The sequence below is a fragment of the Myotis lucifugus genome, unplaced genomic scaffold, assembly GCF_000147115.1.
Source record: "Myotis lucifugus unplaced genomic scaffold, Myoluc2.0 scaffold_449, whole genome shotgun sequence".
NCBI lineage: Eukaryota > Metazoa > Chordata > Mammalia > Chiroptera > Vespertilionidae > Myotis > Myotis lucifugus.
The window spans coordinates 499,908-514,863 of NW_005871497.1; the positions used below are offsets into that span (position 1 = coordinate 499,908).

The window sequence follows — 14,956 nt, forward strand, 5'->3', positions numbered from 1 at the left end:
TTTTAAATGACCCATTTTCTAATTAAGTAAACAATTTTATAAAGTATACAAAATGTTTGATAAATTCAGTAACCATATAATATTTTACTATATATATATATATATATATATATATATATATATATATATACCAATTGTAGGTGATATATCTTGGGATATTTATTGCTTATAAAGAACCCAAAGAAAGAAGAGCAAAAATTAGAATTTCTTATAGGGAAGAAGAATATAAGTCAAAATCTATATGATTTAAATTTGTACATGTTCTATTTAGAATGGCAACACTTAAACATATTAAAATCTACAAAACATATAAATAAATAGAATTCTTAAAGAATCATTAAAAGATACTGTTTCTCTAAACCATGCTTTTCTATAGCTGGTTCTCTTGTTACCATCAATTGATTAATGAACATGTGGATCTATATTTCTATCACTATATTAGTCAAAGTTAGAAACAAAACAAAACAAACAAAAAAAGGAGAGCAGGTGGCTTCTGTCTGTCTTTGTGGAGCTCACAAATGAATAAAACAAAGAGAAATGCAGGACTACATATTATGTCTTAAATTGTCTTCTTCAGATATAAAATGGCCCTGGAATTCTGATATGTTATTTATTTCAGCTGGAAGAGACAGAGTACATATTGCCTGTTGACATTGTCTATTGTCTCTAAAAGAAAAGAGGTGGACTTTTTTCTTTAGGATTGTATAAATTAATTTTCTAAACAATTAAACGTTGACTGCTCTATATAGGGACTGAGAATATGTAAGGAAAATTTTTAGAATCAAAGCCATAACTAGACATAGATCAGAATTTCTATATTAAATATTAAATAGCAAAATTAAAAGAAATATTTTTTTAAAAATTAAAGAATTAGTAAGACATAGAGAGGAGGGATAAAAATTCTATTAGAATTTCTCATTTTATCTTACTGTCTACATCTCTTACTCTTTTCTTTCATATTCTTTCTTACTGTAGTACTTTTTTAAAACTGTTCAGTTTTTTAGTGCTCCTCAGTTTTACTATTTTGCTATTGGCCAGTTTATTGAATTTTTTATTTCAATAATTTTATTTTTAAAGTGTTATTTTAGTGTTTTATTATAGCTACATAGATAATCAATTTGATAGTTTGACTTCTTATATTTTATTTCTGAAAATATTTTATACACTAGAGGCCCAGTGCACAGATTTGTCCAGGGCATGCCCGGTCCCTCTCACCCAGTCCCGATCGGGGCCAATTGGGGTTGATCAGGGCTGTCTCATCCAGTCCCAATCAGGGCTGATCAGGGCCAGCCAGCTGGGGAGGGACTACAGGAGATTGGCCAGACAGGGAGGGACCACAGAAGGGCTCCAGGGCATGTCCTGCCCATCTTGACCAGTCCTGATTGGCCAGACCCCAGCAGCAAGCTAACCTACCACCCCTGGTGGTCAGTGCATGTTATAGTGATTGGTCGAATGGTGAAACAAATGGTTGGACACTTAGCATATTAGGCTTTTATTATATAGGAAAATTTCAATTGTCTGATACATCTAACAACTGACATATTGGAAGATTTACATCTATTATCTTTGCTTCTAAAACTCTCTTTTTTATAATGGGCATTTTCCTTCTGTGTCATGTAATTTTATTGTACAGTAATAATTGTGTAAATATTGGAATTTTTAAAGACCCATATTTAAAATACTTTTCTTTAGTAAACATTTGTATTTGTATCTCTCAGATATCAGTATTCATACCAACCTGGAATAATTTTACTGTAGCTTTAATATCTGGGTTTCAATTCTCAAACCTATGTAGAGAGTACATTTAATCACAGACCTACAGGCTTGGGGGGACAAATTCAAATGCAGTGTTATTATTAATATTATCAGCTCAGAGTCTTATCAAGGACAGGCAGCTTTCATTCTAGGGTCACCTTGGTTTCATTAGCTCTGCAATATGTGCCATAATAAATTCTATTTAATCATGGAATGAATTTCTTTGTTTGTTACACTTAAAAATCTTGTTTTCACTTTTTCTTTCTGACTTCTAGGAACTGATGGTGAAATTACTGCATAATGGCACAAAATAAAATATTTAACGACTATTTTACCAAAATTTAAAAAGCAGGAACCACACAAAAGTTTAGAAATGAAATAGGAAATGGCACTGGCTTCAATATTGTGGAGTTTTCTGATGAATTGTGTTGGTTTTTATTGCAAGCAACACTCCCTAAAATGTGCCCATGAAAACAGACTCAGTTAGTGTTCAGCTGGAATAAAACTGGGAAAAGTAAAAAGAAACAGTTTTACATTAAGCAAACTTGAATAAAATAATTTTAATTCTGAAGCCAGATGTTCGGCTTCACTCTCAGACCACCAACACTCCTTATTTACAACAGTTTCAGAAAAAAACAACATCTGTGCCTATATGGTCCTGACAGTCAACCAATTCGCAATGATATGTGTGTCTTACTTACATCCCCTTGTTAGATATCTGTTAAAGATTATAACATGAGGCCTAATAAATCAAAACCAGCTTTTAACTCAGCAATCCATGGTATACTTTTTTGGGGAAAGCAAATAAATTCTCAACAGAACAGAAGTTACAATTTCTTCAGCTGTGTCTGTGGTAAAAGTTTCTATGTCCAAAGCACTAGAACAGCTTCAAAATTCCTGAGAGTAAATTTGGTAAAAGCAAATGTAAACAGTGTAATAAGCAATGGAGTCTGTGGGAGCTCTGGGTGTTGAGGTGTTATAAGAGAACTAGAGGCTCGGTGCACAAAATTCGTGCATGGATGCGGTCCCTAGGCCTGGATGGAAATCAAAGCATGAGTGTGTGGCATGGAAGGGCAGGTCCCAGCTGAACTCTGGGTCCTGGGCAGAACCTGGGCCCCTGAGCCCCCACGCCTCCCACCCCCTGCCTGAATGATCGGGCCCCGCCTGGCTCAGCGCCTGGGAGCCAGGTGGCAGCCCTGCCACCAGCCACCGCCACTGGTCGCCATCTGCGGGGCCATCAGTGGGGTGATCGGACCCCACTAGCACCTGCAGTGGCTTGGCGCTGCCCACTCACCTGCTCTACCATCCTGCCACGGTCCTGCTCTCATCGGGGCCCATCGGGGCCAGCAGCACCTCCACTGCCACCCGCTGCCAGCACCACGTCGCTGATGCCCGCCGTGTTCCTCACCGCCCCCTGGTGGTCAGCACACATCATAGCAAGAGGTCAAATTCCTGGACGAGGGGACAATTTGCATATTAGGCTTTTATTATATAGGATAGTAAGACAGCTAGAGAAGAGGACAAATGCAGACATGCACTGAAGACTTACTTGCACCTATAGGTAGGTCTATAGTGGCAGTAGTGGGCATCCTGATGGAGCATTCTTTCTTTTAATATACTTTTTTATTGATTTCAGAGAGGAAGGGAGAGGGAAAAAGAGATAGAAACATCAGTGATGAGAGAGAATCATTGATCTGCTGCCTCCTGCACACCCCACCCTGGGGATCCAGCCACAACCCTGGCATATGCTCTGACAGGGATTCGAACCAAGACCCCCTGGTTCATAGGTCAATGCTCAACCACTGAACCATGCCAGCTGGGCCTGATGCAGCTTTCTGAGACAATGGAAAGAAAAACTTAAACATAATTTCTAGGAATGTCCTCTCAAGAAAAGTAGTCTAAGCATAGCCAGCTCTCAATAGCAATTCTTAGTGGGTAAAATCACGACTGTTATACTTACAAAATTGTAAGCTTTACTGCCTCTGGCTCATTAAGAATTCAACTAAACAGCTCATTTCTGCCTAATCACTGCTCATAAGCCATATCCATTGTACTAGCCTTTTCTGCTATTGAATTAGAAAGTGAATGCAGGAATAATAATGATAAAAGTTCACATTTGCATAGTGCTGACTACCAGTGGCGTATTGTAATGAGTCCTTCACAAACACCTTTTTCAATGTGCCTACTGTCTGTATAAATTTGATACAGTATTATCCCCATTTTCCAAGTATAAATGTGAAGTGCAGCGATAGTATATAAGTTCCCCAGTGTTCAGCAGAACTGACATTTGAATCTAGGCAATTCTGCTTTGCTATAAAATCCTATTTCATCCTGTCAGTCAGTGCTTTATAAATTAGAAAATTGACACTGAAGAAATGAAAGCAGAGTGGAAGAGACCGGGTTAGAAAGTACCTTCAGTTCTGACCTTCATCCTAATTTTCTAATATAATTGTCTGAAGATGGTGTAGACCAGAGAGTGAAGGGGATTTTAAAATAAAGTAAGGGAAAAATAAAACTGTTAACTACATCCTGGGAAAATGATGCACAATAGTGCATGAGGTAAGTGTGTGTTGTAATATATCATTCTCTGCTTCCTATAGCTTTACCCCTTAGGGATTTTCCATGTAATAATCCTGTCTCAGAAAGTTATAGTTCTTCCAGAAAGTTAAAAATTATACCCAGAAGAGCAAATGCCTGAGCCACCTATATTTATAGAAGTCTGAATCACCATTTGTTTCCTGGTTAAAGTCCTTTATTATTTTTTGAGTACGTTGAGATAGTTGTAACATGTATATTTATCCAACCATGTCAATTAAAATACTGTATAGACAAGTGACATGAAATTAAAGCCTAAATTCAGCTCTTTATTTACTTAAAAATATACAAAACCTTAAAGGGTCTCACAGTTCTCAAGTTAGCATAAACTCTGGAAAGTTTAACAGCTGTAATGTATACTATCACCTTAATCTTACTGAAACCAAAATGAATATGTTATTATTCTCTTTAAAAGAAAAAGATCCGTTCTATTTCCTACAAATAAAATCAAACCAATCATTAGCATTTCACATAGTGGTAAAACAACCATTTAATACATGTTAACCTCATCCAATTCTGAAAGTCAGAAGTATTAAAAGCAGCACTTCTAAAGCAGTAAATGTAACAATTATCTGCAAAATAAAATTTGTACAAAAATTTAGAAGGTAGACAGTTAAAAGACAGCATAAAATTCTAAGGACTAATACAGCTATGATATATATATATATATATATATATATATATATATATCCCAGCAGGTGTGGCTCAGTGGTTGAGTGTCGACCTATGAACGAGTGCAGCCAATTAACGATTCTCTCTCATCATTGATGTTTCTATCTCTCTCTCCCTCTCTCTTACTCTCTGAAATCAATTAGAAATATATATGTATATACTAGTATATACATATAATCAATCCTCGAGTGAGGATTAACAAAATATTCTCACCTTAGGATATTTTTCCCATTGATTTTTTAGAGAGAGTGGAATAGAGGGAGGAGAGGGAGAGGAGAAAAACATTGATGTGAGAGAGACACATCTATTGGTTGCTTCTGGTGACCAGAGCCAGATATTGTGGGGAACTGATAAAGGATTAAGCCTCGGACTGACCTGTTGGCAAAGTCACAAACAAGTCCCAGCTTAGAGGGCACAGTCCTCTTAGCATAATTAAGCTTGACCTTATAACACTCCCTAGATCTTATCTGGGAAGCTAATGGGCTGAGGGAAGTGCAGGAAGTGTAACTATGGTCAAAACAAGTGAAACTCACAAGAACTGTGTAACTATGGTGACCACTGCCCTGTTTACCTCTGACTATAAAAGATTGGTATGGCCTGAGCACCGGTGGAAGTCTTTCCTCTTAAGTTGGACTTACCCGCCTGGCCCCCAATATTCCCAAATTATCTCGTGTCTTTTCTCTTTCATTTGTGTGCGGCTCTTCTTCCAGATCCTGAACCCTGAACCACGCGGGACGTGGAGGGAAACATTTACCAACAGGATATCAAGCCTGCAATCCAGGTGAGTGCCCTTGACCAGGAATCAAACCATGACCCTTCGGTCCGTGGGCTGACATTCTAACCACTGAGAAAAACAAGCCAGGGCAAGATATATTTTTAATTGCTTATATACTATTTTGATTCAGTTGTTAATATATTCACAAAGAGCTTCTATTCAACCTAAAATACAAACCATTAAGTATTCAATTTTTAAGACTTAGGCCAAGCAATGTAGTCAACAGGGACTCTTGCCCAACCATAAACTTTGTCAGGCTGAGAGTGAAGGAGGTTCAGATATGGGGTGGAGGTATCTTCATAGCTGTTCAGGTCAGGAAGGGAGGAATGAGGAGATAAATTTGGGTTATTAAAGAGAAAATTACATATTAATAGAATATAACATTTTAATGTTTTGCTGAGGCAATTTATGAGGTCTCAGGCCAAATACACCTTCTTTAAACTTTATTTTTTTCTGGAAATGGAAACCACTGGCAGAAGTATGGGGTAGTACAGGCAGTTGCTTATCTTTCCCAAGGCTACTAAAGGAGAGAAAGAACCAACTTACATTGGAAAAGAGAAGGAATGCTTCAGTTCAAGCCCTTTTATTCTATGGAGAACAAGAGTGGGGGTAATACCCTTCCTGTATTTTTTGAGTCACAGTGTGTGTGTTGGTCTGGTTCCCAGGAAAACAATTCTTGTCCTCCATTTCTTCCTAGAAAGGAGGTGTGTGTGTGTGTGTGTGTGTGTGTGTGTGTGTGTGTGTGTGTGATGGAAGTGGGTGAGTTATATATAAATGGAGACTGGACAAACTTTGTTATTATTTTCTTCTCCAGGGACAAGATGAGGTCAGGAGTAGAGGTTTCCCACACTATCCAAATGTAGAGTCTTCCTATGAAAGCTTTCATAAGCTGAAATGGTGGAAAGCAAAGAAGCAATTTGCTAACAAATGCACAAAATAAATCAAGATAAAGCCCAGATGCTCGCAGACACAGCTCAAAGCTCTGATGGCTTAATGCAGAGTTAGCTGAGTGTAGTACCCAGGGAAGGCGTTTGGCAGGGACCTCTTGTTGCTCAGGGTGTTGACTGCCTCTTTAAAGGCACAAAACAAATGCTTAATGCTATTTTTGATTTTCACTTTTTTTCACAAAAACAAAAATTCTCTTCAGATATCTTTCGATTAGTGAAAACAGGTACGAATGCAGGTCTTTTGTAAAAGGCAAATGGCCTACAGTGAAGTTTGAAAACATGGGGGATAACTGTGCATACAAAACCCTCAGCTGTCAAACAGGGCTTTTCTCTGGGAAAATAAGAAAATAAGTACTGCCATAGCACCCAAGATGACAACTTTGGTGCTGAGATGGTCACCGACTATTGTTCTGTAAATTCAATTTACTACTGAGAAGGAAAGAAAAAAATATTCATAGTCATAGCCCAAGAACCTGAACTTGCCTAACCAAACACACCTCCCTTGCTTGAGGAAGAAGAGCCTACATCTGGTTGGTGGCAGTTGTATGTAAGAACTTACTTTTATGCTCATTTTTATTTCAGTAGTGTTTACCCAAAAGGAACAAGTGACAGAATCTGGGTTTAAGCTCAAATTTATCTTTCAGTTACTGAAATTCATGATCTCATCACTATACTCTGTTCTCATTGAAGGCAGATTATTTGGACTTTGTGTCAAACTAATAATTAGAGATAAAACAATATGAGAATAATTGTCTTCTAATATTTGCCAAGCACAACTGACTAAGATTAAGCTATTTTCTATATCTAGGAACTAAAACTCATTAATATATCATAAAAATATGATTATTAACATAAATCTAAAGCCTTTCATTCACCAAAATATTTACCGAGTGTATTGTAAGGGTCAGGATTATATTGTTAATCTATGGCACCAGCAACTACAGTTGTGCATCTTGTACACTCCTCAATTCCAAAAGGTACCATTCATATTGCCCCACACAACCCAGAGTCACAGCATGGACTTTGAAGGACAGCTACTTCATAAAGAGTAATAAGCCCCAAGTTTTGCAATCAAGGGAATTTAAACTAGAATTCAACAGTGGATTCCTTTGGTTTTGAAGACATTTAAGGAAATAATATCCAGATTCTGTATGGCTCTATTTGGATATTTTTTATTTCGTAATGTAAATAACTTTTATTTCTTGTGGATATTTCTTTATCCTGGAATGTTCCTTCATTGTTATTATCCTACTTTCTCATGAATGATGTATATGGGATGTCAATATTCAGATGAGGAACTTCCCCATTTCTAAAGAGGGAAGTGAGGAAAAAGCATTCTGGTAACAACTGTCAGTGTGACCCTCTTTCAGAGAAGGAAGTAGATTCATCTCCCTGCTAATCCCTGCCTTCTCAGGTAGGTGAGGTATGAAGACACCAAGAATTTCAAGAAGGTGACTCTTACTACTATTTCCATCACAGGTGATTTATTTATTTATTTATTTATTTATTTATTAATTATTTTAATTTGTTTTATTTTTTTCCATCACTATTTTTGTTGTTGTTGTTGTTAATCCTCACTGAAGAATATTTTTTCCATTGATTTTTTTTTAGAGTGAGTGAAAGGAAGAGAGAGAGAGAGGAAGAGAGAGAAAGAAAGGGAGAGAAAGAGAAACATTGATGTAAGGAAGACACATCAATTGGTTGTGGTCCTCATGCAACTCTATCAGGATTTGGGATTGATCCTGCCACCCAGGTATGTACCCATGACTGGGAATCCAAACTGCAACCATTGGTGCATGTGCCAAAGCTATAACCACTGAGAAACACAAGCCAGGGCTACACCACATTTTATCCCTTTTATGCTCTCTACTACCTCCACCTATCCACTTCCACCCCACAATCACCACACTGCTGTCCATGTCCATTAGTTCTCTATCTTTTTTTTTTCTCAATTCCTCCACCACCCCCAACACCGTTCCTGTCTGCCTGCTTTCTATCTATGAGTCTGTCTCTATTTTGCTTGGTAGTTCAGTTTGTTCATTATTCCACATATGAGTGAATAAATACGGTACTTGTCTTTCTCTGACTGGCTTATTTCACCTGGCATAATGTTTTCCAGGACCATCCATGCTGTCACAAAGGGTAAAATTTTCTTCCATTTTACAGCAGAGTAGTATTCCATTGTGTAAATGTACAGCAGTTTTTTATCCATTCACCTACTGATGACCTTGGGCTGTTTCCAGATCTTGGCTATTTGTAAACAATACTGCAGGGAACATAGGGGTACATACAATCTTTCAAATTTGTGTTTTGGGTTTCTTCAGCTAAATTCCCAGAAGAGGAATCACAGGGTCATGAGGCAGTTCCATTTTTTTAATTTTTGAGATAATTCATACTGATTTCCCCAGTGGCTGCACTAATCTCTATTAAGATTCCCCTTTCTCCACATCCTTGCCAACACGTATTTTTTGATTTATTGATGATAGCCATTCTGAGAGGTGTGAAGTTATATCTCATTGTGATTTTAGTTTGCATTTCTCTGATAACTAGTGGTGTTGAGTATCTTTTCATATGTCTATTGTCCATCTGTATGTCATCTTTTGAGAAGGCTCTATTCAGGTTCTTTGCCCATTTTTAATTGGATCGTTGGTATTTTTGTTATTGAGTTCTATAAATTCTTTGTAAATTTTGGATATTAACCTCTTATTAGATGTATCATTGGCAAATGTGTTTCTCATTCAGTGGGGTGTCTTTTCACCATTTTCTTTGCTGTGCAAAAACTCTTCAGTTTGAAGTAAACCTATTAATTTTCTTTGGTTTCCCTTGCCCAAGGAGATATATCAGAAAAATATTGCTATAAGAAATGTCTGAGATTTTATTACCTATGTTTTCTTCTAGAGTTTTTATGGGTTTGAATCTAACATGTAAGTCTTTAATCCATTTTGAGTTTATTCTTGTGTGGTATATATATTCTTGTGTAGTATATAAATGTACACATTTATCAGTGTGTACATTTTTATGAGAACAACTAGCAAACAAGAATAACAAAAGCAAAAAAGGAGACATGTAATACTTTAAACAATAAAAAAAGAATAACAGAAGCCTATTATTGTATGGAAAATTTCATTATTAGGGCTTCCTTACCCTTCATATATTTGATACAACAAATTGACCTAATTGACACACCTTTCTCTTTACTACCCCAACAGCCTGACCTAAATCTACAGCATGGGGTTTCATCATTTTTCCCCTTATTATCTTATGATGCATGAATTTATATTACAAGATAATTTTAAAATTAACTTCAACTAAGATAAACAAGTTTTAAATATTTTTGTTAGAATTTTGTTTTTCTTATAGAGGTACAGAAAGGTGAAACTTGAGTTTGGAATTTAAAGCTCAGGGGGTTTGGTTATAGAGGCCACCCTCTTGCCCATAGGCTCCCCCCACTGACTTCAGTGGTCCTGCTGTTATTTTGCATGGCTTCACTAATTGTGGCTGGGCTAGTCCATTAATCTATTATACTGACAGTCTATTATACTATTATACTATTTATGAGGTCTCCAATCTCTGCCTGATTTCAGGTTGTCTAGATGTCCATTATCTTGCCTATATCAGTTGATTTTTAAACAAACACTAAAAAGTTAATTTTTAATAGCAAATCTGTATATCCAATTAAAAATATTATTTCTAAACGTTGGTAGGACTATATTGACCCTGTGTCTTTGGAACATGTCATTTGATTGCATGGTGAGCAGGAAGGTGGTAGTTTGTGGAAACCAATCCGCATGTGTCATCAAAAGGAAAGAAAATTCCTTAGTCTACAGAGTTACAAAATCATACAAAAAATGAACAAACTAGCTTAAAGTATATCACAGAAAAAATCATATGTTCCAAATCCTCAAAGAGAGCCACATTGATGTTAACAGGATGGGTCTCAGTACTCTCCAGATTTGTACCGCACATGCACTGAGAAGGATTATGGTTCCCATAATTGCAGCAAAACACCAATAAACCAGGTTCTCTCCCTCACACACACACTTCTGCCTTCCACACAAATTAAAAATTAAAACACTGGCTGAAAAAAAAATTAGAAATCTGTTGTTAATGGCAAGGTCTTTTAGAAACACAAATATGTCTAGAATTTTTTTTTTAAATCTGTAAGTAAAATGGGATATATAAAAGTGTGCTACTTTCTTTCTGGGCCTTTTGACTTCACCAAGCCTACCCTGATCAGTATAATTACCAGAGTAAGGGGTTGGTGATTACAGTTGTATTTAAGTTTGAAACAAATGTTCTTCATAAAAGGATTGATACCAGAAACTAGACCAAAAGGGAATCTTATAGGGCGGTTGACGTAGTGGGGGTAGAGGGCAGGAGCACATTTCTATTTCTCCACACACAAGCTTCTTGTTCACTCCTTCTCTATGTATCTGCCCATTCTTAAACCATTAGCTCGAGCCTCTCTGTTTCTGCTGCCAAAATTGTTGCTTCAGCATATGTTTGCTCTTTCCATGATATTGGGAACTTATGCTTCTTCCAGATGAAAACACATACACACAAACATCATGACTTTTCATCACAACCAAAATTAGAAGTCATTCTTATATGTGCTAGAGAAGCAACCGTCTTTCATCCACTGATCTTTCTGGTTCTTGGCCTATGCATTCCTCTCAGATCCTTTGAAGCCTTGTGGAAACCTTCAAATCTATACAATTTTTTACTTTGCTCAATTCTGGCCACCACCCTGATTCATTTCCTCCTCAGTGCTTCCTGGCTTTGCCAGCTGTTGAAACAGCAGGCCTTGCCTCTGTTTTATATCTTAATTGACTGTAAAGTCACCGACTACTACATACAGATCATATCCTGAAACTACTTTTTCCCCCCTCCCTGGACTCCCTAGCCCTGCCCTTCCTGGACTACTTCAGGCTCCCAGGGTTCCTTTCAACAGCAGCACTATTGACAGACAATGAAAACTAAAATAGGGGATTAAATTGTGAGGCAAAGTTTGCTTTTTAAATCTCTCTTCTTTAAGTTTTTGTCTTGCATCCACAGATAATTGTGCTCTTTTGAATGATTTCCATTTTGAGCATGCTTATAGTTAAAAGATTTTTTATGAACTAACTTTCATATTTAAAAGTAAATATCATAATGAACCATCTTCCAATGTATCTGGTTCAATGAGATTAGTATTCTTATATTTTCCAGTCCTACCCCTGGACTCATCTCCCAATATTATTCTTAAATCATCGTCAGCCACTAGTCACAATGAGCCATGTTAATTCAGGATTAATCCTCCTGGGTTTCTAAATTGGTTACACCCACATCCCAGATGTGACCAGGGTGTATTCAGATCAGCTGCCTTATTTTCATATTGTTACTCATACCATTAATCTCTGACATTTTCACAGTATGGAGAGCTTGTGCTTTTTGTCAGGGAAAGTTTGCTTTGTCAAAGAAAGATTTCCTTATAAACTGTAAACCTCTTATTTGAATAAGATAAATCACGAACATTTGTTGACTTTGGGTAGATCCCACCCATGGTAGATTTGCACTGTGACAAAGGGAGCAGAGCTGGGAAATTAAATCTATTTCTGGGTTGCCATTAACTTGTTTTGTGTCTTTAAGCAGACTCTGCAAACATGTCAGTATAACTGTGTTCAATATGTTTGAAAAGTTGAGACAGGGAATATATAATCATTCCCAAAATGATTTTCTAGAGATGAAAACCACAATGTCTGAAAAAAATGCACTGGATGGGATTAACATCAGATTATACATTGTAGAAGAAAGGGTTAGTGAACATAAAGGCATAACAATAGATATCATCCAAATTAAAACACAAAAAGAGAAAAGGATTTTTAAAAACGAATCGGACATCAGTTAGCTGTTAGAAATTGTATGGGGTCTCAAATCCCAGAAGGAAGAAGAAACAGAAAAAAGATTTGGAGAAATAATGACTGTAAAACTCACATTTCTAAGAAGCTTGATAAACCTGAAGTATGCACGCCTGAGCATAGACACACGCCCATGAAAACAACCACACTAAGGCACATCGTAATTTAATTGCTCAAAATCAGTGACAAAGAACTTACAAGTAGACAGAGAAAACAGATGCATTCTGGACAGAGAAAGAATGGTAGGAAAGAAAACAGATTTCTATAAGGAAAAATGAGGTAAACTAAAGTATAATCATGAGTGATACACTTACTTTGCATTAAGTCCAGATAGTTTTTAACATAAGTCTCTGAAGTCTGATTTTTTAAATTCAAAGTAAGATATGCAGTTCCCTTTCCTTCCAAAGCTTCCACCAAAGACCTTTGTTCTGCTTGTCATAGGGCCAATTGCTGCTCTTGCAATCTACAGCTGTATACCCACAAAAACGCCCTTTGTATTTAGATCTCTGTGTGCTCCGTGTGTTAGAGGCCAATTTTACTTTGTGCCATGTTGCGGTCTCTTATGAATAACATCAGTTACTCAGCTTCTGATTTTCATTCTCTTTATTTCTCCAGGATTTGACTGTAAAAAAAAGAATTCTATTAAGAATCTGTACAATTTGGTACAAAAATGACTACTCCCAAAGACGTCCTGAGAAAAAATTTGAAGATGGTTCATGGCTATCCCATGACCTATGCTTTTGTGGACAACTGGGGAAGGGTTGAACAGTTCCACAGCAGGCCAGATGACACTGTGATAGCCACTTATCCCAAATCAGGTGAGTTCTGTGGCCTGAAAAATGCAGGTCTCATATCAACCTTTGTTTTCTGAAAATCAACTTCTCTATGAAATCATTATCATCCTAAATAAAATTAATATGCCTATCAGTCAGTCTAGCAATCTACTTCAAATATATTAAAATGGGCATTTGGGGCATAGAAAATGAAACTGCAGAATTAAGTTTTCTAATGAAATATATTATGATGGCAGGCTTACAATAGGTACTTTTCCCCTCAGATTCAGATTATGGTTTATAAAAAATGTTGCTGCTGAAACCGGTTTGGCTCAGTGGATAGAGCATCGGCCTGCGGACTGAAAGGTCCCAGGTTCGATTCCGGTCAAGGGCATGTACCTGGGTTGCGGGCACATCCCCAGTAGGAGATGTGCAGGAGGCAGCTGATCGATGTTTCTCTCTCATCGATGTTTCTAACTCTCTATCTCTCTCCCTTCCTCTCTGTAAAAAATCAATAAAATATATTAAAAAAAAATTTTAAAAAAAAGTTGCTTTTTGCCACAGGTACCACTTGGGTAAGTGAAATTGTGGACATGGTTTTAAATGATGGAGATGTTGAGAAATGTAAGCGAGATTTTATAACTGTGAAAGTTCCAATGTTGGAAATGGCTGTCCCTGGATTAAGAACGTCAGGTAATTTTAAACCATTTGGTAATTATTATTTTGCAAGATTATTTATCTAACATATTAATTATTGTGTTTATGATTTCCACTAAAAATGGAGTGAATTTGGTAGCATAAAATGGAAGTTTGAAAGCAATACAATAACTGAGGCATATAGAGAAACTGCAGTTTTAGCCTATGACATATTTGGGTATGGTAACCAAAAATGAATGAGTTTTGTTGTAGGAAACAACTATAAACTTAGTTAATAATATAATAATTCCTTATATTTTATTGACTTATTGTGTAGAATTTGGTGGAGTAGAGCAATAAGTTTCTAATTTAGAACTTTGCTGTAGTTAAATAAATAGATAAATAAGTACCAATCCCTTTTAAAAATAAAATTTATTATTAATAAAATTTATTTATTTCACAAATATTTATTAAGTGCTTCCAAATAATTATGTACTATTATATGAACTAGATACAAGATGATTAGTAAATTAGATGTCCTAACCACAAGGAGCTTATGGTAATATTGAGACATTAAATAAGTAAACTACCAACATGTGCATATTATTGGTCTTCTGTATCCAGAGAATAGGACTCTATGAAAGAGAACAACAGGAGAGTTTACTTTAGACTGGATGATTAGGAATATCTCTCCTGAATTGAGACCTAAAACCATGCATATGGTTGGAGAAAGCATATTTCCGGAAGGTGAAATATTAGCTATAAAGACCTAGGTGCAGAAAAGGCATTGGCATAGTCCTAGGATTAAAAAACAAAACAAAACAAAAACAAAAGAACTACAACAACCAACAACAACAGTGAAAGAAGGGAAGAATGAGATGCAAAACAATTGTAGGATTTGTAATT

General features: G+C 36.5%; 1 protein-coding gene across 1 annotated transcript in view; it reads left to right on the forward strand.

Annotated features, from left to right (window-relative positions):
- The first annotated feature begins 13,301 nt into the window (after nt 1–13,301).
- The window catches only part of SULT1B1 (sulfotransferase family 1B member 1), a 15,571-nt gene continuing 13,916 nt past the window's right edge, over nt 13,302–14,956 (forward strand). The window contains exons 1-2 of the mRNA XM_006102971.3: nt 13,302–13,459; nt 13,979–14,107. Of these exons, the coding sequence (XP_006103033.1) occupies nt 13,312–13,459; nt 13,979–14,107 (277 nt within the window). The 5' untranslated portion in view covers nt 13,302–13,311. The remainder of the gene's footprint in view (nt 13,460–13,978; nt 14,108–14,956) is intronic.